At 38.9% G+C, this 27,127-nt stretch overlaps 1 protein-coding gene across 4 annotated transcripts in view; it reads right to left on the bottom strand.

The window, feature by feature from the left end:
• Positions 1–3,478: 3,478 nt before the first annotated feature.
• The window catches only part of LNPEP (leucyl and cystinyl aminopeptidase), a 69,650-nt gene continuing 46,001 nt past the window's right edge, over positions 3,479–27,127 (bottom strand). For all 4 annotated transcript variants that reach the window (XM_069776341.1, XM_069776340.1, XM_069776339.1 and 1 more), the window contains 11 exons: positions 25,955–26,086; positions 23,079–23,210; positions 17,225–17,385; positions 14,483–14,571; positions 12,497–12,677; positions 11,604–11,760; positions 9,428–9,612; positions 8,579–8,740; positions 7,583–7,723; positions 6,530–6,611; positions 3,479–5,568 (listed from right to left, as the gene is read on the bottom strand). In XM_069776341.1, coding sequence (XP_069632442.1) covers positions 5,437–5,568; positions 6,530–6,611; positions 7,583–7,723; positions 8,579–8,740; positions 9,428–9,612; positions 11,604–11,760; positions 12,497–12,677; positions 14,483–14,571; positions 17,225–17,385; positions 23,079–23,210; positions 25,955–26,086 — 1,554 coding nt within the window. In that variant the 3' untranslated portion in view covers positions 3,479–5,436. The remainder of the gene's footprint in view (positions 5,569–6,529; positions 6,612–7,582; positions 7,724–8,578; positions 8,741–9,427; positions 9,613–11,603; positions 11,761–12,496; positions 12,678–14,482; positions 14,572–17,224; positions 17,386–23,078; positions 23,211–25,954; positions 26,087–27,127) is intronic.

Below are 27,127 nucleotides of genomic sequence, written 5' to 3'. Positions count from 1 at the left end.
ACCGGATGGCTGGAAATATACCCTGTGTCCCATGCCACTGCCCAGCATGGCCTTGAAGAACAGTTTTATGGCAACACGGCAGCCCAGAAAGAATTGAGTCGGACAACGGGACTCACTTCCAAAACAACCTCATAGATACCTGGGCCAAAGACCATGGCACTGAGTGGGTATATCACATCCTCTATCCCGCACCAGCCTCTGGAAAAATCAAACAATACAATGGACTGCTAAAAACTACACTGAGAGCAACGAGGGGTGGGACTTTCAAACATTGGGATACATATTTAGCAAAAGCCACCTGGTTAGTTAATACTAGAAGATCTGCCAATTGGGCTGGCCCTGCCCAACCAAGACTTCCACATACTGTAGAAGGACATGAAGTTCCTGTAGTGCGCATGAAGAGTATTTTAGGGAAGACAGGCTGGGTTAGTCCAGCCTCAGGCAGAGGCAAACCCATCCAAGGGACTGCTTTTTCTCAAGGACCTAGGTGCACTTGGTGGGTGATGCAGAAGGATAGGGAAGTTTGATGTGTACCTCAGGGAGATTTGATTTTGGGAGAGAATAGCCAGTGAATTAGGCTGTATGATGTTAACTGCTAAATAACCTGCCACTCTATGTCATTACATCTATAGTGGCTATATACCATATCAAGGTAAGAAGTACCTGAACGACTGAAGGATGGACTTTGAAATTGAGCCAAGTGCAACAGTGATGGAACTTGAACTGGTGCCCAGCGATTTCCTCGAGATCGACATCTTCAACCCACAGACTATGGGCATGGGTTGCACCAAATAAACCAGCTGCAAGCTCCAGAGGCAGCATGCAACAATCCAATAACACACACCGTTTATCCTACCCTGAAGGACTGTTACAACAGATGGAGCCCCGAAGTCATGGATTAAATAAAATTGATGGACACATTAGAGGGATGGCCCATAGACTAAGGGAATGCTATTTGTGTGGGGGGGTGTACATATACGTGTGTGTGTGTATATATATATATATGTATATATCAAAGACAAGGAAAGTGGTGGTGATTAATTGGAAAATGTAGGATCTGGGCATGATGTAGATGGTATAAAATAAGGCGTGGATAATGTCTTCGGTTCAGTTGGGATAGAGTTAATTTTCACAGGAACCTGGGAGGGGCACAGGCAGGACAGCTGACTTGAACTAGCCAAGGGGCTATTCCATACCATGTGACATCATGCTCAGTATATAAATGGGGAGCGGGCTGGGGAGAGCTTTCTGCTCTCAGTTGAGGAAGTGGCGGAACGCCGTGTTCCGGGTGGTGAGCAGTTGCACTGTGCATCACTTGTTCTGTGTATTCTTTTATTAGCACCATTGTTGTTGCTGTAACTTCTCTTTTTGTGTTGTCCCAGTAAACTGTCCTTATCTCAACCCACGAGGTTCCATTTTTTTTCTTTTCTCCTTTCTGATTCTCCTCCCCATCCCGCCGCAGGGGGGCAGGGAGGAGTGAGTGAGCAACTGTGAGCGAGCAACTGCGTAGTCCTTTGTTACCGGCTGGGCTGAAACCATGACAGCAGCCCATTCACAGCCCCACCAACACTGGGGCTCTGTGGTTGCTCTAGCACTTAATCCTATCCCACACCATGACCATAAACCTAGCCAGAGCTCACCTTCGAAATGGACACCTGCCAGCTAGGACTCTCACACAGAACAGGCCAGGACTGAAAGCTTTTGACAGCCCTTACCTTCCCTTGGCAGCCTCTTTGCTGCCCCATTAACACTGGGGCTCGGTGGTTGCTCTACCCTCTGACCCTCACACCTGCACCTCAGCCTCACCCAGAGCCCAGCTCCAAACCAGACACCCACCACCTAGGGGTCTGAACAGAAGTAGCCAGGACTGAAAGGTATTGGTGGCCCTTACCTTCCCTTGACAGCCCCTTCACAGTCAAACAAACCAGAGCTCTGTGTTTGCTCTTGCATGTAACCATCACCTACACCATGATTACAACCCTATGCAGAGAACAGATCCATCACAAACTCTGCCAGCAATGGCTCCCTGTAAAAAGTGGCCAGGTCTGAAAGCTTTGGCAGCCCTCACCTTCCTTTGGCAGCTGCTTCACAGCCCCACAAATACTGGGGCTGTGCGCTGTGTCTTGCACCTATGGCTAATTCTTACCCTTGCCCTAACCCGTAACAGACCCCAGTTCCAACAGCTCCAGGTCTTAAAGATTTTGACTGCTCTCACACTCCTTTGGCTGTTCCTTCACAGCCCCACAAACACTGGGATTCTGCTCTTTGTCCTGCACCTATGGCTAAGCTTTACCCTTGCATTAACCCTAACGAGAACCCAGGTATAGTGGGACACTCCACGCTCTATGGCTTTTAGGCAAAAGTGCCCAGGACTGAAAGCTTTTGGCAGCCCTCACCTTACCTTGGTGTCTTTTTTGCAGCCCCCCCTAACACTGGGGCTCTGCTCTTTGTCTTCCACCTAAATCCTAACCCTTTTCCTGACCCTCACCTTATCCTAAGGCCATGTCCATAACAAAGCCTTGCCAGCAATTGCTCCCAGGAAAAAATGGCCAGGACTGAAAGCTTTGGCAGCCCACCCATGCCTTTGGCAGCCCCCCCCCCCCCCCCCCCCCCGCCTTTGGCAGCCCCTTTGCAGCCCCACAAACAATGGGGCTCTGCTTTTTGTCCTGCACTTATGTCTAAGCCTCACCCTCACCCTAACCCTAGCCAGACCCCAGGTCCAACAGGGATGCTGCCAGCTATGGCTTCCAAGAAAAAGTGCCCAGGACTGAAAGCTTTTGTGAGCCCTCACCTTCCCTTGGCAGCCTGTTCACAGTACCCTAGCGCTGGGCTATATACTTTGTCTGGCACTGAACCCTAACCCTTTTCCTGACCCTCACCCTACCCTAAGCCCATGTCCAAAATGGAGCCTTGTCAGCAATGGCTCTCTGTCCTGCACCATTTGAATCTTCATCAGTTTCCAATATACTCAAAAAGGGAGGAGTACATTTAAGCATTTTTCATAGAAGGACTCCAGCACAATTTTTAATACGGTTGATGACTCCATGGCAGAAAAATTATTTTAAAACCTCTACAACTGACATACCGAAAGTATGCATATCCAACAAATAAGAAAATGAAAAAATTATTCAATAATCCCTCCACAACATCCCCAACTTCCCAGATTTTCTTGGTATAGTTTGCTGTCTAAAACTCAGCTTCATGTTACCTCCTCATATCCATCATTAAAGCATTTGAATAAAACCAGTAATTTTTTAAAATTCCACAGCAGGAATCAGGAGGAAGATGGGTTCTTCTTCCACATTTTCCATTTTAAATTTTATATGCCTTAATACTGCAGTCAGTGATAAGGTAAAACACATGTGAGAGGATAGAAGGGAGAGAAGAGTGAAAGTTTGCTACTGACTTCTCATTTCATATGAAGAAGTGACTAGAAAGAAAAAGAGATGACATACATATATACACACACACACAAATATGCAAAGACGGAACTACTATTTCTGTAGAGATTCCAAAGATTTAAAATAAAGGAGGAAATGAAGCTGTAACACATGGCAGTACAAAAATTCCAAGAACATACTTAATTACAATTCTAATTCCATAACTTATAAGGAAGTATGATTTATTTTCAATGCTCATACTGCCAGTTCCTTCTTCAGTGCATGTAAAAATTATTCATTTCTGGGCCTTTTGGGCAAAAAAGTGTTTGCACACTCTTAAGGTCTAACATTCTTTCTGATAATTTCAAGATTAAAAATAATATCTGCAATTCTAATGTGAGCTGGAAAATGAGGATTTTCTTTTCCAGGAGTTTTGACATATATTCTGAAAAGATGGGAAAGTATGGCATGGTTTAAACAATCATAGCTTACAATTTTTGCTAACCAAATAAACAGCCAATGCTGCAGTTTCATATATTAAAGCATTCAGCTTGAATTACTCTGTGACACATTTTTAAGTCCATTAATTTAACTCTAATTCAAACTATCATCTTCTTCAGAATTTACTGTAGCTGTAATTAGTTTAATTAAAATAGTATAATTTTTAATTTTTAGTGCTTTCATCATAGTTTATAACTGATCACATAATTGGATGATGATAAGACAACAACAGGTCTGAATCTGCTTGCAAGAATTACACAAAAGGTGCATCAGTAGTGAAATAAATAGAACAGATCTCCAGTTAAAAAAGTATGTTTGCTCTTGCACGTGTTGTATATATATGCTATACCTCAACAATGGCGTTTTTCACTGCTTTTGAAAGAGATGCAATAGGTATATTGCCTTTCTAATGTAGCACATTAGGGTTTTAGATCCTTTTCTTTAAAAGACTTTGAAGATTTGTCTCACAAGGTTTTTCACAACTGTAGAAGAATAAATCATTAAAATCTAAATGAGAAGCTTTCCTAAAGCTAATGTCACAAACAGCGAGCAATGTTCAGAAATTATACAGTGATGTGCAAGTTATCAGGCAAGGAAAAAACAGAAGTTTACCCAAATGAAGTGGCTGACACATCTATTAATTGCAGACCCTCTGCAACAAGTGGTGAAATTAAAAATCAGTAGTTAAAAGGGCACAAATCAGTAGTCAGTCAACAGATGAACCAACCTGGAAAAATGCAATTGTGTGCAGCTGCTCAGAGATCAATACAGCAAAATCAGTTAAAGTTCGATGATTAATGATGAGATTCTCAAAAATGTCTAATAAATTTAGAGTAAAAGTTCCAAGGTGTTTCTGGAAAACCCATCTCTAAAACAATTGGGTTTACTATCTGCTTTTTCTTTACCATACTACTGCCCAGACACTTTATATGTTAAAGTGTGTACTGTTAGCATGAGATACTATTCTTATTTTTTTTGTGTAAAACCTAAATACTGTGAAAATAAAAAAATCCAAACTTAAATCAAATTGGAACTGTATCTATTTTGCCTCAAACTGGTGTACTTCATAAAATATGCTACTACTCATGTATCTGAAGTATGATATTGTTTCACAACAGCTTCCATATCTATAAATGTGGAAACCACCTACAGTTTTGCATGAAAAAGTCTACTGCTCAATGAGCAGTCTGCAGAAAAGTAACAGTCCGGGGTAACTCTTTCTGACCCTAACTGCCAATATTAACCCACTGCTAAGAAACTACAACACAACTCCAAATGAAAGGGCATATGTTTCAAATATAAAATCATATTTAATAATTTGTGCAGATGTTTGATCTATAGATGAAAACAGTTTCAGAATAAATACTTACATCTTGCTCATAAATCCTCCAAGGAAAATAAAAATTTATCTGAGACATGCCCTGAGCTATCTAGACTCCTTTATAGTGCAAACAATGTTGCAGTGATGCCTGGTTTTACCCTGGCTTTTGCAAAAGAAACAAAGCAACTGCCCACAGAGCTCCTAAATGCCTGACACACCATGGCATTATGCACACTACAGCAGTTCTTGTAGCTTTGCTAAGTTCCTCTCCATCCACTGGATATTGAGCTGAATTGTGTCAATTGCCTCTTTTACACAACGCAGCTGAGAACTCTCCTCTGATTTTGACTCAAAAAATGACTTCACCTGCATAGCAAGAGAAGAGAAAGAAAAATAAAATTTTAATTAAAATCAACACTGGCCACACAAATAGGTTCAGAAGCAAAGGCTACACATATATTGCAGGAAATCCATTCCTGAGAATCATTTGTGTCTATGCAGTAAGCAAACCTCTCAAAGGAGTTCCCAAAATGCAAGGAAAGCATTTTTCATGGGAACTGCAGCAATAACTCATTTGGTTTCAGTAAATTATTTCACCAATAAACAGATATTCACTTATCATATTCATCAGAGAGCACTCAAACTTCTGGAAAAGGAGTCTCATTCTGTGACAAAGAATGGATTGTTGCAAGCAACCCTCTTCAGCACACCCACTCATCATTATAATTGTCAATGTTAACACTTACAATACTATAGATCAAACCATAAACAACCCTCTCTACCAAATTATCCCAATGAAAACATTACACCAAACCATAAACCATTCTTGACACATTAACTTCAAGGCCTTGTTAAGGAAGACAACAGATTTCTAACGGCTATTAACCAGTTCTTAACTGATACTCAACCTCCACAATAGCTCCTTGGGATTGTTGACAGGAAAAATAACATAAAGCAATTTTTATGGCACTCCAACACATTCCAGAGATGCAGAAAGCAAAGCTTGTTTACAAAATCTAGACCAAAATTCTACCTAGACCAAATCATTATTTTGGGGAGACAGTGTGTCCAGTGAACAGGAAAACAAAACAGTATAAACAGATAGCTGGGTTCAACTCCACATGCAACTCTGCCACAGACTCAGTATGTAATCTTCAACATGTTTATGTATATATTTGCCGTGTATGAAATAGGGAAAGTAATACATGTACATTCTTGCAAAAGGGCCTCAGGGACAGAAATAACACATGTTTTGCTTATCCCTTAGTTAAATGAAAACAGCATTGGCACTAGAAAATAACCCTTTCTGGTAGATTAAGCCACCAACCTCAAGTAGATGTGCCTTTGTTGCAAACTGAGAAGTTGATGAACTAATGATATTCTGGATAGTATATGAGCCTAGGTGAAACCTGAAATACAAACAAAGAAGTTATTTTTAACTAGAAGCCACTTTAAGATGCAGGTTCAGTATATGTACACATTTCTACTTTTTTGCTTCAGTAGTTGGAAATCATTAAAAGCACTTGAACTGGAATTTACAAACCTCATTTTTCAGAAGAGATACAAGGTCTTAGAAGTCCAAGCATCTAGTTCCCTAATCCCTCTAAGAACTGAACTTCAGCACAAAAGACATGGAAAATTTTCACACTTCTATCACAGCTCAACTAGTAAAGAATTGAGGACACCACACACTGAATACCAAGACCTGTGTTTGTGGTATGTATTCCAAAACTCTACAGTAATTGAATTTGCAACCAGATTTCATTTCAAGCAAAGTAATTTTTTAATATTGGTTATTAAGAGCCTGCTAGAGCAGAAATTTTCATCCAGAAGAAGCTTTTTTAGCAATGTGAAACTGTTCCAAATCAAAACGAGGATCTAGAAATAGTTTTCCACATACTGTTAGCTTTTTGAAGACTTGCAGGCCAGCTTTTCTGCTGGGTAGCCTTCAAAGACAGTTAAGGAGAACACATATTTCTAGAGCACGCGGGATTTTTTGGTTGTTTGGTTTGGGGATTGCTGTAAAAAGGCAAAAAAAAATGCTAAATGAATTCCCTGGGTATGCTTTTGAATGCATCTGAACCACATAAATATCCTGCATCTGCACCAATCATCTTAGAGACAGCATCCTTTTAACAGAAATTCAAATCATGATTTTTTAGAATGAGGCTATAGGAGGCTTCAAAGTCCCATCAACTATTGGCAAGACTTCAAAGTTTATGTTCCAAGTTATTTTTGTAAAATCAGATTTAAAACAGGCTTTACAATTTTAATACAAATCTTCTTATATGAATCCAACTATTTATCTCGTGCTTGAAAGAAACAAACAGGTGCTTTTGCCACTGTGAGTGTGATGTTTCAGCTACATCAAAAGACATACTTCCGTGTAAGCTTTTCCCAGTTCTCTTTGACAAAGTCCCAGGCCAGCAGATATCCAGGCAAACTCTGACTAACGGTTGCTATGATATGAGAAAGCTCCTGTGCCCTGATGACTTCTCCTTCAAGGCAGTTCTGCATTAACCTAAAAGACAAAGCATATGAAAAGGGACATGAGAAAACATCTATTCATATCTTCACATGAGTCTCCTGAGACTCCTGAATTAGACGGAAAAGATTATATAATAGATCAAACAACAAGCAACTTCTGGCATCTGGAACACACTGATGCTCCATTTTGTAACCACTGTACTTATTTAGCTTTAGTTTCCAAGTATCAGAGTGACTGTAGCTCTAAGTCAAGTACCTGAATTTTCATTGTTGTTGGAAAAGATGAAGTAAATTCTAACAACTTGTAAAAGAAAATATAATACATTGAAAAGTTAAGAGAGGAAAGCTGTAACAAGAAACACCTAGCAGGACAACCTTGGTGTCCTCCATGCAGTGCTGAGATTTGGTCTATAGAGGTGTTGGAGCATAATTTCCCCCAAAGAAAAAAAGAAAGAGAGAAAGAAAAAAAGAAAAAAACAAAACAAAAAAAAACCAAAACAAAACCCCCAAACCCAACTAGTTATTATCTTGGTTATAAAGATACACCAATCTTCTAAGACTCCATAGAACAATCTGCAATTTTGTTACCTTTACCACAAAAAAATCTGCAATTTTGTGTTACCAGTAGTGCAAAGCCTTTACATTAAATTGTTTTCTCATAACCAGTATTCAGAATCTGGCCTTTTGAGCTACTTTGTTACATAAATTATTTTAAAGTGAAAAATATTGCGTTCTTTATGTTTACGGAAGCTTGTACAAAACATACAGACAGATTTTCTGCAGCAATCGGAAGTTTTTCCAACAATACAAAAGAGGCAATGCATTTTTTTCAAAGAAGATTTTAAAGCTTTTAATTTACACTGCATACAACTTTTTGACTCCTCCATACCAGATCAGCTTTCTGACATCTTCTGTGCTGGCCAAGGCTTCAATCATTTTGCTTTTCTCTGCTTCAGAAACTGAAGAGGAGTACATCTTTAGGAGGAATTCCCAGCCATTACTAGATTTGGCTCCAGCTGTAAATATGGCTTTCATAACATCACTAGGCAGACTACAGGGAAAAACAAAACCAACAACAAAACAAAACAACAACAAAAAACCAACCAAACAAAGGGGGACATAAAAATGCTCATCTGAGAAAAGAAGGAAGAAAAGTCACAAAATGAAAAGATTAGCCTGAAAGAGATGCCTCTCTTTTGAGCAATTTAATTCTGTAGCAATTGTAAATTTGCTGGACTGAATTCATGCCAGTCTAATACTTTAAGTCACCAGGAAAAAGCAAATCATGTTAGTTACATGAAAGAACAATAAACTGTACAAAAATCTGAGAAATTTTCTGTGGCTCAAAATGCATATGAATCCAGAGCAGAATAAATTCTGCAAGATAAAAAAGTATGCTTTGATGTTGCTACTAAGTAATCCTCCTTGAGCATGCAGCTTAGGAAATGCAGATGGAAGCAATTTGTGGTTGGTTTTGCAGTGACATTTAATGAGACTGCAGACGAAGTCTTAAATTCTAGCACAGTTCTCTCTCTCATCTTAAAACACCAATTACTTCTACATGAGGAACGGTGAAAGACAGAATGAAGAACTTTATCAATATTCAGTCGATGGTGGTGGTGTGGGGTTTTTTTGGTTTGATTGTTTTGTTTGTTGTTTTTTTTTCCCCAAAACAATGGAGGCAAGGTAACTGGAAAACAGGTAGATAAAGGAAGTGGAAGCCCAGTTTTTGTGGTACCTCATTGTTCCATTAGACTTCATCCACTTCTCAAACATCTCCGTGGCAGTTGTTCTACAGTTTCTCATATTATGGGTGCAGGCAAAAGCTAGCAGCGTTGACCGGAGCTCTCGTTCAGACAAGGTCCCATGATCTGTCCAACGCTGTTGATCAATTTTATCTCCAAGCAGGTGGTCTATTCTATGCTAAAAGAGGAAAAATTATTAGCAAAAGCTAATTCTTCCCAAGAGGATTTTCTATATACAAAATCAGTTTAAAAAAAGAAAAAAAAAGTTAAGGCTTAGAATTGTGGAAGTTAAACATAGTAGTTTTTCATCTACCTATTCCAATTTACATATACCATTTCTTACCTGTATGAATAAATATCAGACACCACATAGATCTGAAATATGGGCCAGGTCTACATCTTAAATTGCACATGGAAACTGAAGACTACTCTTCTAGCTACAGTTCAGACTTGTATGCAGTCAGCTTACTATCTCAACTAACTACAATTCCTGTATGCTTAACTGCTTTCAATTCCATCAAGTGACAGTTAATAGACCTTAGTTTAGCACAAACAAACCAACCAACCTTCATCTATAGGCTGAACACCCTTCATGTTTGTAGTTTTGTAGCTTGCTAAAACCACAGCTAGATGCCTGACCAGCTACCCCATCTCAGCTGAAACACTTGAACTTAAATATTACCTCATAGACACTGCATTGCAAACCATAGCTTGGGCTGTTTATCACAGCAGATCTGTAAAAACTTTGAATAAATATTGGATAAGGAAAATTATTATAGCAGTGGTTTTTTATTTCTTTTAAGTTTCCATAAGCACTCACTAATTACCCTTACCTAGTTTAAAGAAAAACATCTGCTATTTTATCTAATCATTTAATAATTTTCCTTCTAGACTAAATCCCTTTGCTGATGTTCTACAATGTAAAGCAGCAACAATAATTTTAAACCTGTAGATGAATATAAAGAGGAGGTTTCATAATAAGAAGGTAAACAGAAATGAAAGACATTTCCTCAGCAAGCACTGAGGCTACGATGTTGATTTCATGCTAAGTCTGTAGCACTGTATTGTGTTGTCCTGGTTTCAACTGGGATAGAGTTAATTGTCTTCCTAGTAGCTGCTATAGTGCTATGTTTTGAGTTCAGTATGTGAAGATTGTTGATAACACTGATGTTTTTAGTCGTTGGTCAGTAATGTTTCGTCTAAAGTCAAGGATTTTTCAGCTTCTCATGCCCAGCCAGCGAGAAAGCTGGAGGGGCACAAGAAGTTGGCACAGGACACAGCCAGGGCAGCTGACCCAAACTGGCCAACAGGGTATTCCATACCATGGGACGTCCCATCCAGTGTATAAACTGGAGGGAGTGGGGGGGCGGGGAATCGCCACTCGGGGACTGGCTGGGTGTCGATCGGCGGGTGGTGAGCAATTGCACTGTGCATCATTTGTACATTCCAATCCTTTTACTATTGCTGTTGTCATTTTATTAGTATTATCATTATCATTATTAGTTTCTTCTTTTCTGTTCTGTTCTGTTAAACCGTTCTTATCTCAACCCACGAGTTTTACTTCTTTTCCCAATTTTCTCCCCCAACCCACTGGGTGGTGGTGGGGAGGGAGTGAGCGGCTGCGTGGTGCTTAGTTGCTGGCTGGGTTTAAACCACGACGTGTTAATCTATCACACAGCTGGAGTGGGACAATGACAACCATTCATGTGCTCCTATTTTTACAGAAAATAGGTTGTTTTTTTTTCCACTGCCTTTATACAAAGCAGTTAGATCTACAATCTCCAGCCATTCTAATAATTTTGGAAATAACTCTTCTGTATTAGAAAAATGTCATGGACTCTGTTTAATTACATATCTGTACTACATTGACCTTTATAGCCACTATAGCAAATCCCCAGACACTGCTGTGCTCCACTGCATTACATTCCCTACAAAGCATTGTGGGGGTGAGTGTGCGTGGGGAAATAGATAAAAAAAATTTAGCATTTCAGTAAGACATCATTACTACTTAACAAAAGCAGGGAAGACTGGTGACTATCTAGAATCCCCATCCAATTTAGTGAGATTAGTGAATATGTTCAACAGTCAACACTTTAAAAGATAATGTAACTATAAGTAACACTAGAGCTAATTATTTTAAATTATAATTTACAGAAAATTAAGACATACCATGACTCGTGCTGCCAGTTGTTGTTCACCCTTTTTCTCTAAAAGGCTGTATATAAGACTCAGTTGAAACAAAGCTTGAGTGAGTGGTGCAGTGCTGCTCTCTTTGTTAAGGTAATCAATCAGCTCAAAGGCCTTTCCCAGAGACTCTTTTCCTAGACTATCGGTCAATGAATACAAACATTAAAATGGCTTCCAAAACAAAAGCACTCTCTGAAAGAAGAAGTGATACTCTCCATTACGTTAAGAGGGATAGGTGAATAGAGGGAGTAACATAAGAAACACTTTAGATGTTGACATTTTTATATTATAACATTAGTAAGACAGCAACAATGGCCACTAACAATGCCTTCGATTAACAAAAATGAAAACAGGTAAGGAAGTGCGACAATGATGTCTGAAAATATTTATCATAAATGAGGGTACTCAGATACAGGAAGATGCTGTCAAAGAGGCCATCCAGAATGCTCAGCCTCCACCTGCTCTGAAAGCAGTGGTGAAAGACAAGGGAGGAAACCAGTAAAAATTTGGGAGGCAAATAGCTTACTTCTCTAAAGTGGAGCACTCATTGACAGAGTGCAGGAAAACAGTCCACTAGGCAGATTATCAGACACTGAAGAAAACAATGTCTTTCAGAATTGGAAGCTATCATGTGGATCTTTGTGATGCAAATAAATGGATGCTGCTATAAAGAAAAGGGAGATAACAGCAATATAGAAGCATCAGTGAAATAACTTTAAAAAAAATAGTGAATGATGAAAGGTTTCAATAGGCTAATAAAGGCTGAATTAAAACTTCTCTGAAGCAGTTTTCTCTAGAATCTAAGTCTGATCTTCTTTGACTTGGAAAAAAATTTAAACACATATTAACTGTGTTTACCAATATAAAAGTCTTACCCTGCAAGGTTGAAGATATTGTTGATCAAATTGGCTCTGTCTTTAGGACTCAGAGCAGTGTGGTTTTTTTTCAACAGATCAATCAGCGTTTTCCAGTCCTCAGCATAGTGTACTATGTAATAGCCATTCATGTCCACGTTGAATTTTATCCATTCCACTTCTTCTGGAAGTTCAATGACAGCTAATGGACAAACAATCAGCAGCAGAAACAAACATTTAGCAACTGTTTGTTCAGATCCAAATCTATGAAATAGACTGGTTCCAGAGACTCAATAAATCCTTTTCCACCCACTAGCTCACCCTACTATGAAGAAGGAATAGCCAGTATAAAGGTTTCACAGGAAGGCTTCCAAATTCCAGGTTGTACTTCTTCCTCCTTCTTCCTACATCTGATTGAGTGAACAATATCACAATCTGCCCCAAGTTGTATCTATGTAGTTAATTACTTGGTCCAATAATTTTTCTCCTATCCAGTCCTCCTTTCAAACAACCCCCTGCCCACTTTCATATATATATATATATATATATATATATATATATATATATATATAAAAAGAGCAGTTACACACATCATATAAAGAATTAGAGAAATGGAGATGGTACTAAGTAGATAGAAGGCCACACTCTAGTTTCAGTCAACTGGATACAAGAAGAGAGGCTTTGGGAAAAAGTTCTTCATTTCCGTTGATTCTATAACTACTGCCAAAACCATCATTTTGCATAGCACCTACAATGCCTTTGAAATTTAGCAAATATTCTACCCCAAACTGTTTTGTACATCTCTCCTACTCTCATATCCTCCCCATCCAAGTTTTTACACTGAGTGAGGAATTAGTATGATGAAAACGAGACCACCAACAGAGCCATTTAAGGTGAAACAAAAATGATGAAATCGGGCTACTTACCTATTAGTTCTAATAAGATCAAGAACACATTAAATTAAACAGCTTTGGTTTTCCATTCTGATAATTCATAATATTATTTTCTAAAACTTCATCTCAAATGAAAAAGGCCAGGAATAACTTGAAGGCTTTGTAAAACCAATGTTAGGATGACATAAACCAAAATTATTTACTTTAATTATAGTACTTCTAAAGTCATTTTAGAGGGGTGGCAGTTTGTAAAAAATCAGTAAACAGTAAAAATGTCAAGATGAGCTCTAGGAATTTGATTTTAAGTTTCTATAGTTTCATTTCAAAAAGTAGAGGTGCAAGACAGGTTTATGAATTAAAAATAATTGCCAGTAACTGAATGTACTGAATAGTAACTTTAACAGGGGAGAAGAAAATACATCAGCAGACATAAGACTATGAGTCAGACCAGCTTCAATAAAATGCAAAAAACTATTCATGTCAGTGGAAAGTGACCAGCCAAACTGATTTTAGCACAATACTACATAAAAGTGTATAGCAACTATTCACTTGGTAAAGAAAAAAACCAGGGCAAAATAAAAAACCCAAACCACCGTAGACTAGCAATTTAGGGTCGAAACTAGCCACTGCAGCAAAAGCAGAGAGTTTATGTGAAAAAAAATCTACGTGTTTCAAGTTCTACAACAGCTTTCTCAAAAACTTAATCTGTTCCAGATGCAATATTTTCTTATACCATTCAAGAAAACAATATTTCAGTGGAAAGTGACTTCCTCACATTTCAGTACACTGGCAGAGCAACTCTCCCATTACTCACTCTGTAAAGAACACGTAGTTTGAGAGATTTGTTGCACACGCTGGGATGAAAAGAGTACAGGCTTTTACAAATTCCAAACCTGTGCTTCTGCCCCAGTTGCTGCCATTTACTTGTACATATAATGCTACAGGGAACCAACTCTGTAATGATGACACCACCAGTAGTCCTTGCCTCGAGATCTCTGCAATTATTTTGTACTATGTATGCTTTCACCTTCACATCTTATGCAAGTGTGTGCTTAGAAAGATCATTAATCTACAACACTTAAGTAACTTGCTACTGAAGTTTTGAGCCACATACCTGACTTTTGGTCCAGTAAATATGCATTTGTACAATGGGTAAAGTTGCAGCTACTAGTTATGTAGGTGAGAGGAATATGCCACAGGTAACTGCAAAGGAAAGCAAATGTTTACTGACATATTATACACACATTTGGTCTTGAAGAGTTTGATTTGTTTTTTTTTTAATTTAAGCATTTTAGTATATTAGTAGTATTGGAACCACTGCATAATAAAGTAAAAATCTCACTCATATAATCAGAATATGATAAAAGAATACATGTACAGCAATTATTTTTTTAATCCCACCATGTTGAGAAGGGGGAAAATTTCATAGTATCATAGAATGGTTTGGGTTGGAAGGGAACTTTAAAGTTCAGCTAGTACACGCCCCCCTGCAATGAGCAGGGACATCTTCAGCTAGGTCAGGTTGCTCAGAGCCCCATCCAACCTGACCTTGAATGTTTCCAGCGATAGGGCATCTACCACCTCTCTGGGCAACCTGTTCCAGTGTTTCACCACCCTAAACAATTCTGCCAAAAACCTGAAATTGTAAACAATTTCTTCCTTATATCTAGTCTGAATCTACCCTCCTTTAGTTTAAAACCATTACCCCTTGTCCTATTGATACAGGCCCTAGTCTGTCCCCACCTTTCCCATAAGTATTGAAAGGTCCCCCAGAGCCTTCTCTTCTCCAGGCTGAACACCACCAGCTCTCTCAGCCTGTTCTCACAGGAGAGATGTTCCATCCTTCTGATCACTTTTGTGGCCCTCCTCTGGACCCAGTGGTTCCATGTCTTTCATGTGTTGAGGACCCCAGAGCTGGATGCAGTCCTCCAGGTAGGGTCTCACCAGAGCAGAGTAGAGGGGCAGAATAACCTCCCCCAACCTGCTGGCCACCCTTCTATTTATGCAGCCCAGGATATGGTTGACTTTCTGGGCTGCCAGTGCACACTGCTGGCTCATGTCCAGTTTTTCATCCACCAGTAGCCCCAAGTCCTCTGCAGGGCTGCTCTCAATCCCTTCATCCCTCAGCCTGTGTTGATACCAGGGGTAGCCCCAACCCTAGTGCAGGACTTTGCATTTGGCCTTGCTGAACTTCATGAGGTTCACATGGGTCCACTTCTCAAGCTTGTCCAGGTCCCTCTGAAAGGCATCCCATCCCTCAGACATGGCAACTGCACCACTCAGCTTGGTGTCACCTGCAAATTTTCCAAGGGTGCACTTGATCCCCCTGTCTATGTCATTGATGAAGACATTAAACAGTACTGTTACCAGTACAGATCCCTGATGGACACCACCTTTCCTAGTACTTCTTCCTCAGTTCCAGCATGCTAAGTGGCTTGTCCAAAGTCATAAGGACAGGACAGTCAAAGCCAGGAAATCTCTGGCTGTATCAGAAATTCAGCCAGTATTACTTTCACCTCAGTCCAATGTTCTGTCTTCCTGAAATTTTACAAGTTTGTTGTTGTTGTTGTTGTTGTTTTTGTTTTTTTTAAATTTATGTGATTCAAGTACAAGACTCAAATTCCAATCATGGTAACAGAAACCATAATTGATTGCATACCACAAAGACTGCCTCAACTGAACTGCAACCTGGAAGAATAAATGCTATGGTGGCTCATAATGATGATAAAGACTTGCCTATTTAGACAAAACACAACTTTGAGTGAGATGAAACAAGTTGCACACATGTGTTCCAATTTTGACAGGGACCCCTTCTGTGTACGACTCACACAGAGAGCTCTTCTTCACAAGCTTTTCATGCACTTCCCAAATTGACATCAACTAGAAACAGAACAATAATTAAGCCTAACAATCCTTCCCTTACCTTTCAACCACACATCACTTCCCTTCTTCCACATAGCAAAAATAAAACAAAGCCCCTTAACTTACAACATTTCATGAGACAAATTCCTTTCACAGGCCTGATTCTGCAAGATGATGCAAAGGACTCAGTTCCTGTTAAGACTTCAAACAACCAAATAAACCCACCAAAATCTCAAAAGGATTCAAACTTGCATATTTTGGTTTGTTACAAAATACAGTAAGGTTCATAATATAAGACACATTTGCAGTAAATTAATTTTTACAATTAGCAACTGCCACATCTTTGCTTCTTCAGCATTTGTGTATGTACTTCCTAAAAGGAAGTTTTGGTACAATGGATATTGCCTTTCATGTATTCAGCCATTTACTGTCATGCATTAGTGCCATCTTAAAATTTTTAAACCAAGAATGCTTTGATTCTAGCTTCTCTGCTTTCCTCTAAGAAAGCCCAAGATGTACACTAAATTTTGGGAGGAAGGAACAGAGGCTCTAAAGTCAGACATATACATCTGTAACTTCTGCAAACTTCTGCAGCCTACCTTTCTTCAGCTTCTCATTAACTAAACTAAACTTTCTGAACTTAGAAGAAAACTTTATCTGTGAGATCTGCCTTTTGGCATTAAAAAAACTGAAGAATTCATTCTACTATTTACCACAATTCATCACCTCAAGCTTAAAAGCTTCAGGAAAGGATGCAAGTAAGAAACTCAGCTTACAAAGGATACCACAGACTTTTAGCAGTTGCCTAGGTGGAAACAGATGGATCTTCAGGCAGATATTAGATACGTGAATTTCTGTGCCAAATTCTTTGTTATTACCTGCCTTCAAAGAAACTACTAGGACCCCTGAATACAAGTGAGAAAGATGCACAAAATACAAGAAAGATATCTACAGGTAGTTTTTAATGGATAAAAAGTATTAAGAAGGTAATAACCTTGCATCTGCTGTCCAATTTTCTGGTTCCACGCGATACAAAAATTTCTCTTGTTGTACAGAAATATTCTTTCCCTTTCGGACAACAGTGACTAAAGGAAATCCTTTATGTAGAATCCAAGTTTTCATCAACTTTTTTACATCTAATGTTCCATTGGTAATCTGTGAAAATCATAACATAACAAGAAAATAGCAATAGAAAATGAAGAACATTTTTAAACCTTCCTCCTTAAACTTACCAGGTAAGTTGTAGCACGATTCTGCATCTGTAAACAATAACTTTGACACTGACCTTGTAAATTTTGTAAGCAACAGTTTAGGGGAGCAAGTAGTGTTTATTTTCTTAAGTTGAGGGAATCCTAGCCAAGCCATGGACAGACAAATTGGAAATATCAGGTAGGTTGAACTGGTATGTCATGAAAGTGGAGAAAAGAATGTTACAGAAAAGAAAGTTATGGTAAGCTCCCAAGCTTGCCCCTACCCTTTCTCTTTCCTTATTGGTATTCTGGTATTATGCAGGTGTTTCAGGTTAAATGTCTTCTTTTAATTCTGAAATGAATGTTAGAAATGGAATTAAAGTGACAGTGTTTGTATAACAAAACCAACATGTCCTTTATCCCATGTTTTGGGTTTTTTTCCCCCTCCCTCCCACTTACCAGCCTTTGCATAGCTTAACCTCCAACCTCTTCTAATCTTTCAGGAACTGTTTATACTACAACATCCCCACTGAGGGACATGTGAGGGACAAGTACTTTATAATGTCTACATATCACTGCCTCTTTATTAGCAGAGATGATAATCCAACCTGAAGAAGATAATATGTCCCCTAGCTTATGAAAACATGTTTTAGGTTGAGCTAGCAGGAACATAAGGAAATTAATATATCATTATTCAAGTTACATTTAACTTTTACCAACCTATACTGTGTCTTTCTCTAGTCTACCTCATCAGCATCTTAATGCCCACTGTTGTCTGTTCAAGCCAACAATAACATGCACAGTTTACCCTCGTGGGAAAATACTATATCATTTATGTAGAGAATGACCATAAACTTTAAATAGGGGTTTCAATTCCAGGGAAGCAATTCTCTATCAAAAGTTTAAAATTTGAAGACTTTGAAGTCTACATCTTTTTTTTTTTTTTTTTTTTTTTTTTTTACTTTTTGCATACTCCCAAAACCCACTCCTGGCTAAATCCTCTTCCTCTGTCTTGTTATCACAAGCTAGCTTTCTCACTACAATATTACATTATGCAATACTTTCATAAATTGCCCAAGACTTGTTGAATGCATGCTCTCACTTTCTTTCCACATTCCCTCCTGTTACATTTTGAAACCACCAGAAATCTGTACCAATGCCAGCCAGCAAAACAAAAAAAAAACCAAACCAAAAACAAACAAAGACAAATCAAACCCAAACCAAAGGACCCCAAACCCATGATGACAGCAGTGTTAAGAGATCAGGAAACTAATTAAGTCTAATACTTGCACCTTGTCAACTTGCCTGTTCCGCATTTCAGTCTTTGTGTGCTAACATTGTGAGACACCTAAAGACTGGCAGAAAGATTTGTGTCTAATCTGTACAGAGCCATGAGCAAATTTGAAATTTGCACCACTGAAATAATTCTATTCCAAAATAGAACCCTCCCCAATCACCCGAAATTGAACCAATTTATTAGAAATTATAGGTTCATAGTTTCATCATAGGAAAATTTTATTGAAATAAATTGATTTTATTGACATATCTTCTTTGAACAGCAGCTCCTAAATCCAATGAAAGCAGCGTCTGAAAATGACTTCACCCTTCTTCCTTCTAGGCAAGGTATACAAGAAGTTTGTTTGCTGTGTTACAGATTTTTTCTTTTAAATTTCTTTTAATTCACATGCAGTTTTCTCATCTTCACTCCAACTATGATTGCTGCATTCCTCAGAGAAGGACTTAAGAAATGATTATGCATTTTGCTGTGTGGACAGCAAAAATTTATGAGCAAAGAAAAGGCCACTTTTACAGTTGGAATTTTCGAACACATCCAGCCTAGGCATAATTAATGGGAGCAAAAGGAAAAAAAGCCAGTCAATTTGCTGAATATGATAGATTTCTTTTTACTATTACCATAAATATGGGAAACATCTGAAAAGTATACTAAAGTTCTCAATATTTGATAATACTACTGGTTTAATTGTCACAAGGGAGACTCAGTGAAATAGTTCACATCTAAAACAGTGACAAATCAAGAAGTCCAGACAGACATATGGTCTCTTGTATTACAAAGATAAAACTTTGAAAGAAACTTTTAGCAGGTCTGGGCACTGGCAGAGTCCAAGGGCACTAATAATGGTATCAACCAACTCAAAGTTCAGATAGGTACACCCTTATTTTGTGTGAACTACTCAGATTCATCTAGCTCATATAGTTTTAATTACTCAGACATCTACTGGGGGAAAATATTGAGCAAAGATTTTCCATCAAGTTCCTAGAATGGATGAACTTTTGATACCAAGGGCAGAGAAAGTAATCAGAGGTGCAGCCTGTCTAGATTTGACTGTTAACCACCAAAGTCTGGCTGAGAATCTGAAGGTGAAAGATGATCAGAAAGCAAAAGAAACTAAGAATTTGAGATACAAAAAGAAAAATATTAAAACAGAAAGAATACCAAACCAAAGGAAAATAGACAAAGGGAAACTAAATTTCAGTAAATTCAGAGAGGCAATAGGTAAAAATCAGTGGAAAAAAAGTAGTGCAGAAAATCTGGTATCTTCTCAGGGAAGCAAAATAATAAAAGCCCAAATGTAAACTAACTCGTTGCAATAACAGATGTTGTGGTTTAGGTCCAGCTGGCAACTAAGCACTATGTGGCCACTCACTCACTTACTCCTCCCCGCCCCTGATATGGGGAGGAGAAAATATAATGAAAAGCTCATGGATTGAGACAAGGACAAGGAGGGATCACTCACCAGTTATGGTCATGGGTGAAACAGACTCGACTTGGGGAAAAAAAAAAATTTAATTTGTTACCAATCAAATCAGAGTACAATAGTGAGAATTCAAACCAAATCTTAACACATCCCCTCCACCCCCCGCTCCCATTCCCTCCTTCCTGGGCTCAACTTCACTCCCAATTTGCTCTACCTCTTTCCCCCCAGCAGCACAGGGAGATGGGCAATGGGGGTTGTGGTCAGTTTGTCACACATTTTCTCTGCCGCTCCTTCCTCCTCAGGAGGAGGACTCCTCACTCTTCCCCTGCTCCAGCATGGGGTCCCTCCCACGGGAGACAGTCCTCCATGAACTTCTCCAGCATGAGTCCTTCACATGGGCTGTAGTTCTTCATGAACTTCCCTGGCACAGGTCCTTTCTGTGGGCTGATCTTCAGTCGCAGACTGCTCCAGCACTGGCTTTCCCATGGAGTCATGGCCATCTTCAGGGGCATCCACCTGCTCCGGCATGGGGTCCTCCATGGGCTGTGGGTGGGCAGCTGCTCCACTGTAACCTCCATGGGCTGCAGGGGGACAGCCTACCACCTCACCACAGGCTACAGGGTAATCTCTGCTCCAGTGCACCTCCTCCCCCTCCTTCTTCACTGACCTTGGGGTCTGCATAGGTGTTTCTCTCACCTACAGGTTTTCCAGCAGGTTTGTGGCTTTTTTTTCTTTTCCCCTCGTAAATATGTTATCCCAGAGGCACTACCACTGTCGCTGATGGGCTCAGCCTTGGCCAGAGGCAGGTCCAACTCGGAGCCAGGGAAGCTTCTAGCAACTTCTCAGAGGAGCCACCCCTGTAACCCCTCCCCCACTACCAAAACCCCACCACACAAACCCAATACAGCAGACTAGTCCAGCTAAACTATAAATCTTTGGAAAAAGGGAATATGGAAGTGTACAAAAGTGGAGACTACGGAAAACACAAAATTAACAGCAGCATTAACAATTACATGCAAAAAAACCCCACAAAACAAACCAAAGATTCAGGCATGAAATGAGATGCAGTCAGGACTGGACATCAGTATCAGAAAACATCTAAAGAACCAGTTGATGGGCTCCTCCACACAGAATGGTAACTTTTGGCAGATAATGCTGTTAAATACCTGGTCTTAGCAGGAATTTGGTAACTATTAAACTAGCACCAAATACAAAGGGTTGTTTCTCATTAAAATAGGAAACACACACTGAGTTCTGATGTCACATGTTACAAAATTGGTTGGATGTGCTTCACTTAACAATACTAATACAGGTGGGTGAAGCAATCCTAGAGTTGACTCTTAAAAGATGATGACTAAGGTTCCAAAAGACTGGAGAAAGAGGCCTGCTGAGTTTGCAGAAAAGCTGAACTTGCCCCATGAACAAACAGTAGGTTTATAATAATAATTAAAAAAAGTTCTTTTCTGAGCCAGGGAGACAGACTAAGCAAGTAATCTGAAGTTTTGAGAACAAGTCTTTTCCCATGCTCTAGTAACAGTTAAACCCTGCACCTAGTAACAGTTAAACCCTCACGTTAATTAAATGTGAGGCATCTGTGTGGTGTCTCTAGCCACTCTATGTGGATATACCTCCCTGTGGTATGTTCTCAATGTGTGCATGACTGAAGACGGTTGGTCAGGAGGCTCCATTTTGCAGAGGTTGAGGAGGGGAAAGTCTATTTTTCACTATATAAATTGCTGTACAAGCCAGAAGAGTTCTCTGTCATAACAGCATCACAGTCTGATATCAATAATAATCCATCACTAGCTGGCAAACTAGTGACTGTGTAGGACTAAATACACAAATTTACAGCCACCTGTGAAAGCTGACAACTAACAGCGGCTCCAGTTCTGCAGAAGTTCAAATATCATAAAGTAGATGCCAAGAACCAAAACTAAACATTAAATTAGTATCCTGCCTAGCACTCAGCTTCTGTGAGGGAACCTCACATGGATTTCAGAGACTTTAATACACACAGTACACACACTCACAGGGAAACCTCTTCCCTTCCCTTATACAACTACTTTGACACTGCCTGGGGTTACTCAGCAGTTCTTTCTTGCTGGAAGCACTCTGTCTTGCACTCTCCCTCTCGCACGCTCCCCACCCCTTGCTCTCTTCCTCCTACTGTCTCCCCTTCATGTGTTCTCTCCCTCACACTCTTCTACCCCTAATCATTCCTTGCACTCTCTCCCTCCTTCACCCACTTCTCCTCCCTCTCTCCCTCCCACCATCTCTCCCCTCTCCTTCACATGTGCCCTCTTGCCTGTGCCCTCCCTGGCTCCCACAGGTGTGCCAACTCTTGCCCTTGCTCTCTCCTGCCTGTGCCCTTGCTTTCTTGTGCCCTCACTCCTTGCCCATACACCCACTTTAATCAGACACAGCCTTACGCCTGCCTTAACATTTGGAGAGCTGCTGAACGAAATTGGTCCCTACAATGTTTTCCTACAATTCCAGCACTGTCTGTTGAAACTGAACCTATCACTGAAACAAAGTTAGACAAGTAGAGAGTACCCCAAGACCTCTACAGAGAAAGGTTGGATTCAGCTATTCCTTGAAAGTATTGTCCTGCATTTAAGATGACTATTGTTATTCTGGTCTTAACACAATAACAATGCAACTCTAGAGAAAGTATGTACATACTGATATGTCAACACATGTGGATATGCATGGTAGTGTGTACCCGCTTCCAGCACTTTTCTGGGATGATAATTAAGTCCTAGAAGCTACAAGAACCTCTATATCTATATGACAGAACTTTTGACAATGATGAACAAGAACTTCAGAGTATTTACCTGCAGTCCATTATCAAACACAATATCATAAACAAGGAAACAAATCAAAACTTAAAACATACTTAGAGAACTGAAGAAACAAGAATGGCATATTAAAAGATGGGTACCTCATTCATGCTGTCCCATAAGTCATCACTCTGGGCAGATCCATAGTTGTGATTATGCAAGTACACCTCAATGCCAGCTTGGAAAACATCCTTAGTGAGATAATGCTTCAGCATCAAAAGAAGTGAAGCCCCCTTTAGGGAGGAAAATAAAGAAAAAGAATTGGTAAATTAGAGTTATAGAACTTGTTGAAGCATATGCATATTATAGCTCTTCCACAGTACAAGAATAACTCAGAAGCTGGTAGATTTTTATCCCAAATTATATAATTTGAATAATTAGCTTAACACTCAGTTGTCTTGGAAAAATATTTTTTTAATATTTCATAAACTTCAAATACAGTTGCAAAACATGCTAATAGAGCTTGACCTTTTTTCCAATTAACAATCTCAAAAATATTGCCTTCTTACTGATAAGTCTCTGTTGGCTGCTGTATTTCATTAGCAATACTCTTCTATATTGTACAGAACTGCACTTGTGAGACAGTGTTTAATGGTCATATGATTTGCAGTTATATAAAAAAAACCCTAAAAATATAGGAAAAAGATGAGATGCACTTAGTAGGCTGGAATTGACTGTAGAAGGACAAGTACATTTTGACAACGTTTAAATACAGCCACGTTTTATTAAAAGAAGTAGTAACTAAGCATTTCTAGTATCAAAGTGGCCACAAATGTGTAGACAGAAAGGTGTTGGGTTTTGCTTTTTTTAAACATAACTGAAAGCCATTTTCTTTCCATAGAAATGCTTCTATGTAACAGCCACTAATAAATAAACTGCCTGAGGACTTGCATACAGTACAACTGAATGCAGATGAGCAGCCATAGATCATGTAAAGTTTAAAGGTGCACTTTATATTTTTGGTACTATTTCTGAGAAAGGATCAGGAAAAAATTAAAAGGAAAATTTTAGTAAGAGCATGTATGGTTCTTACACATTCCAAATTCAAGTTTTGGAATCTAAGTAACATCTTGCCTGAAACTGAAGGCTACCTGGTTAATCTAATTATTCATGAAACTGCAGGAATACCCCTTAGTACAATTTTAATTTCCTCTCTTGCATGCATCTGTACTTAAGATGTAGCTCTACTACTTTGTTTTTCTTACTGTCATATCCTCCCAAACACTCTGTTGTTGCAGGTGGATTGTTGTCCCACCCTTGAGTCTTAGGTTTACTGATAGTCTGCAAAACAACCGGGCTACAAATAATTTTGTACAATACTTCCTATTCCAGACAGTAAAATGTAAACGCCACCTACTAATCTGCATCAGTTGGTAGTATAGTAAAACAAAGCAAGCTGTATAATTCAATAACAGACTACCCTTCGCTGATTAGGGAGCCTGTTGAAAGTGTCTTCCCATTCAAATTGGCAGGAGCCTTAGCTAAGATACAGGGCCAAGAGTAGTGGAATACAAACACTGCATGCATGAATGAAAAGCTATGCAATGAAAGCCTCTGAAATATAGAAAGCAGCCATGGAAAATCTGTTTCTGACAATGCAAGGGCAAAAATTCTTTTGGTTAGCTCCTAAACTCAAAGATGTAGGTTGCTACATTTCTATTCAGAAGATGCAGATACTTACCAGCAGCAATGAAGTAATAAAGTATTTCTCCAAATATAACACTTTACTAATTGACTGAAATTCCAGCCCAATCACTTATGCAAAATTTCCAAGAAAATTATATAGAGGAGTTTTGATCAGGCAAAGAGTGATGGAATTATGTCTGAAGTTAGCTGTCTACAGACACGATCGTGCATGAAGCATAGCTTCCAGAAGCTCACCAAAAAGGGAATTACTTGAGACAGCAACTCAGAAGCATGAAACAACAGCCATGCCTTCTGATATACCAAATCCATTTCACAACCAAAAGAAGCTGAAATTCACACATCCCTGTTCTTGTAATCCAGAAAACACAGACCAAAATAAATGGAAGCACATCACTATTGTAGGTCCATTTGGCATCTCAGACTGCTCAAGGATGTCAGACAACATGAATTGACCAGTTGAGACTTGCAAAGAGAAATCAGAGGAGACAAACCAAGACAGCTGTGGGAACTGCATTCCACTGAGCAGAGGAAGACGTAGTATTTGACAGTTTTCTAGTAAGCACTAGCTGTTCCCATGGTTTCTTATTAGATGAAAGTACAAGTATACACAGATAGTGGGGGGAGAAAATGAAAGTTAATCCAAAAGTTAGAAAAGGCTTTCCTCCAATAATACCAACATCATGGGACACAGTATCTAAAACCTGAGATAACGTGAGTAAAAATTTTGCAAATACGATATTTGCGCTCTCATGAATTTTCAATGAGGCACTGTGAAGCTTTAAAAACATAAACCTCACACACAACCCTCACTAGACATTAGAAATAATCAAGTTGTAGACAACCAGGATATGCAGTGAAATAATTTTACATTCCAGAGGCAAGCGTGGAGCTCGGGACATCTGTAAAATATTGGTTTTTAAAAGCAGAGTATAAAAAGGAGTAATTGCTTCAGTAAGTGCATCGTTGTTACTCTTTTCCTAAGCACATGTTACAATCTGCTTTCAGAAAAAGAATATATGTCTAATTTGATATTTTGTTTCACCTACTGGGTCCCCTCTTAGAGCTTCATGAGTATTTTACTTTGTGCTGAAGCATGCATCAAGCAGAAGGATGTTAAGTAAGGACACAAATCCACATACATAATCTTTTCCTAATTAAAAGCTATGTAGACACTCAGAAACAGTACTAAGAGATCCTGCATTGTTTGTGCTAGGTGTAAATTACCCCCAAACAATCGTCAGTACATGCCTACTTACTCATGATTCCACATGCATCTTTTCAATAGCTAATATATTACTTTCCAAATATTTCCAAATATTTTTAAATTTACCTTGATATAAGAAAGTGCATCAAACATTTCTTCAATTTGCTCTGAAGACTGAACAGCAGAAGAGACTGGATGTGAAGAATTCAAGGAATCCTTCATCATAGCCTTGAAAATTAAATTAAGAAGATCTTCATCCTAGAAGAGAAACATTTATAAGTGTCTGAGAAGCTAGAACATACATGGTAAGCAGAACAGTAAAAGTTGTCTCTGCTTTGCTCTTCCATTGCTCTAATATGCCATTGCTCGCCTTCCTGCCAATGGAATCAGCAAAAGAATTGTCAGGGTAGCATTTGTAAAATCTATTGTTTCCCTGCTACATTTTAGTAGTGGAATCTCACTCTTAGGTTTGTGTCATTATCTAGACCCTTAAGCTCCTGTCTCAGGTAAATGCATCATTGGCACTACAGAAAATAAATATACCTACTAAGTATGTGTCGAACTTCAGATTTGGCTCACCAACGTTTTCAGTTCATTTACAGGAAGCAGGGAATACAAAAGCATGACTTCTATAGTATGCTTTAATATTAAAGCATGAAGACTAGGGAAATTACTCACTACAGTGTTGTTTGTGTGAATGTAAACACCACCTTATCTAGTGATCCTAGTACCAAAGTCTCTTCCTCCTTTTCTTCTAGAATGAAGATATTTTAATTTAATACATTGTTACCCAAACAAGACAATCTGAAACACTGAAAAGAAGCTGACTATACTGCTATTTGTCCATCTCTTTTCATCAAGGCTTGAGCAAACAATTCTCTAAACAGTTTCCTTTATACAGTAGAGAGCTACAAAAAAAATAAAAAGATAACACCTATGTATGATACAATAAAGATACCCTTTAAAGTTTAAAATTTTAAAGTTATTCTTCTTCTTGAATGCAGAAGTTCTGAGTGACTTTTTTTTATTTATCAAAACACATTTTGGCATTACCAAGTGGTGAAACGAGATGTTGGTGAAGGCACCTTGTCAGGCACCTTTCAGAATGAAGTATACAAGTGTTAGATGTGTCCTTGTTAAAACATTAGACTAGTTTTGTGCCCTCCCCTCACCACATATGCACCCAAAAAGCAGAACAGCTATAGAAACATACTTTCAATCGCAATCAAACTCAACCACCAAGCTAGGCCAAATGAAAAAATTTTTAAACACCCAGCTCCAAGAAAGAGTTCTACTGAA

The sequence above is a fragment of the Haliaeetus albicilla genome, chromosome Z (genome assembly GCF_947461875.1).
Source record: "Haliaeetus albicilla chromosome Z, bHalAlb1.1, whole genome shotgun sequence".
In the NCBI taxonomy this organism is placed as follows: Eukaryota; Metazoa; Chordata; class Aves; order Accipitriformes; family Accipitridae; genus Haliaeetus; species Haliaeetus albicilla.
The sequence above is the reverse complement of the archived record's forward strand: the minus strand, read 5'-3'. Positions and strand labels throughout refer to the sequence as shown.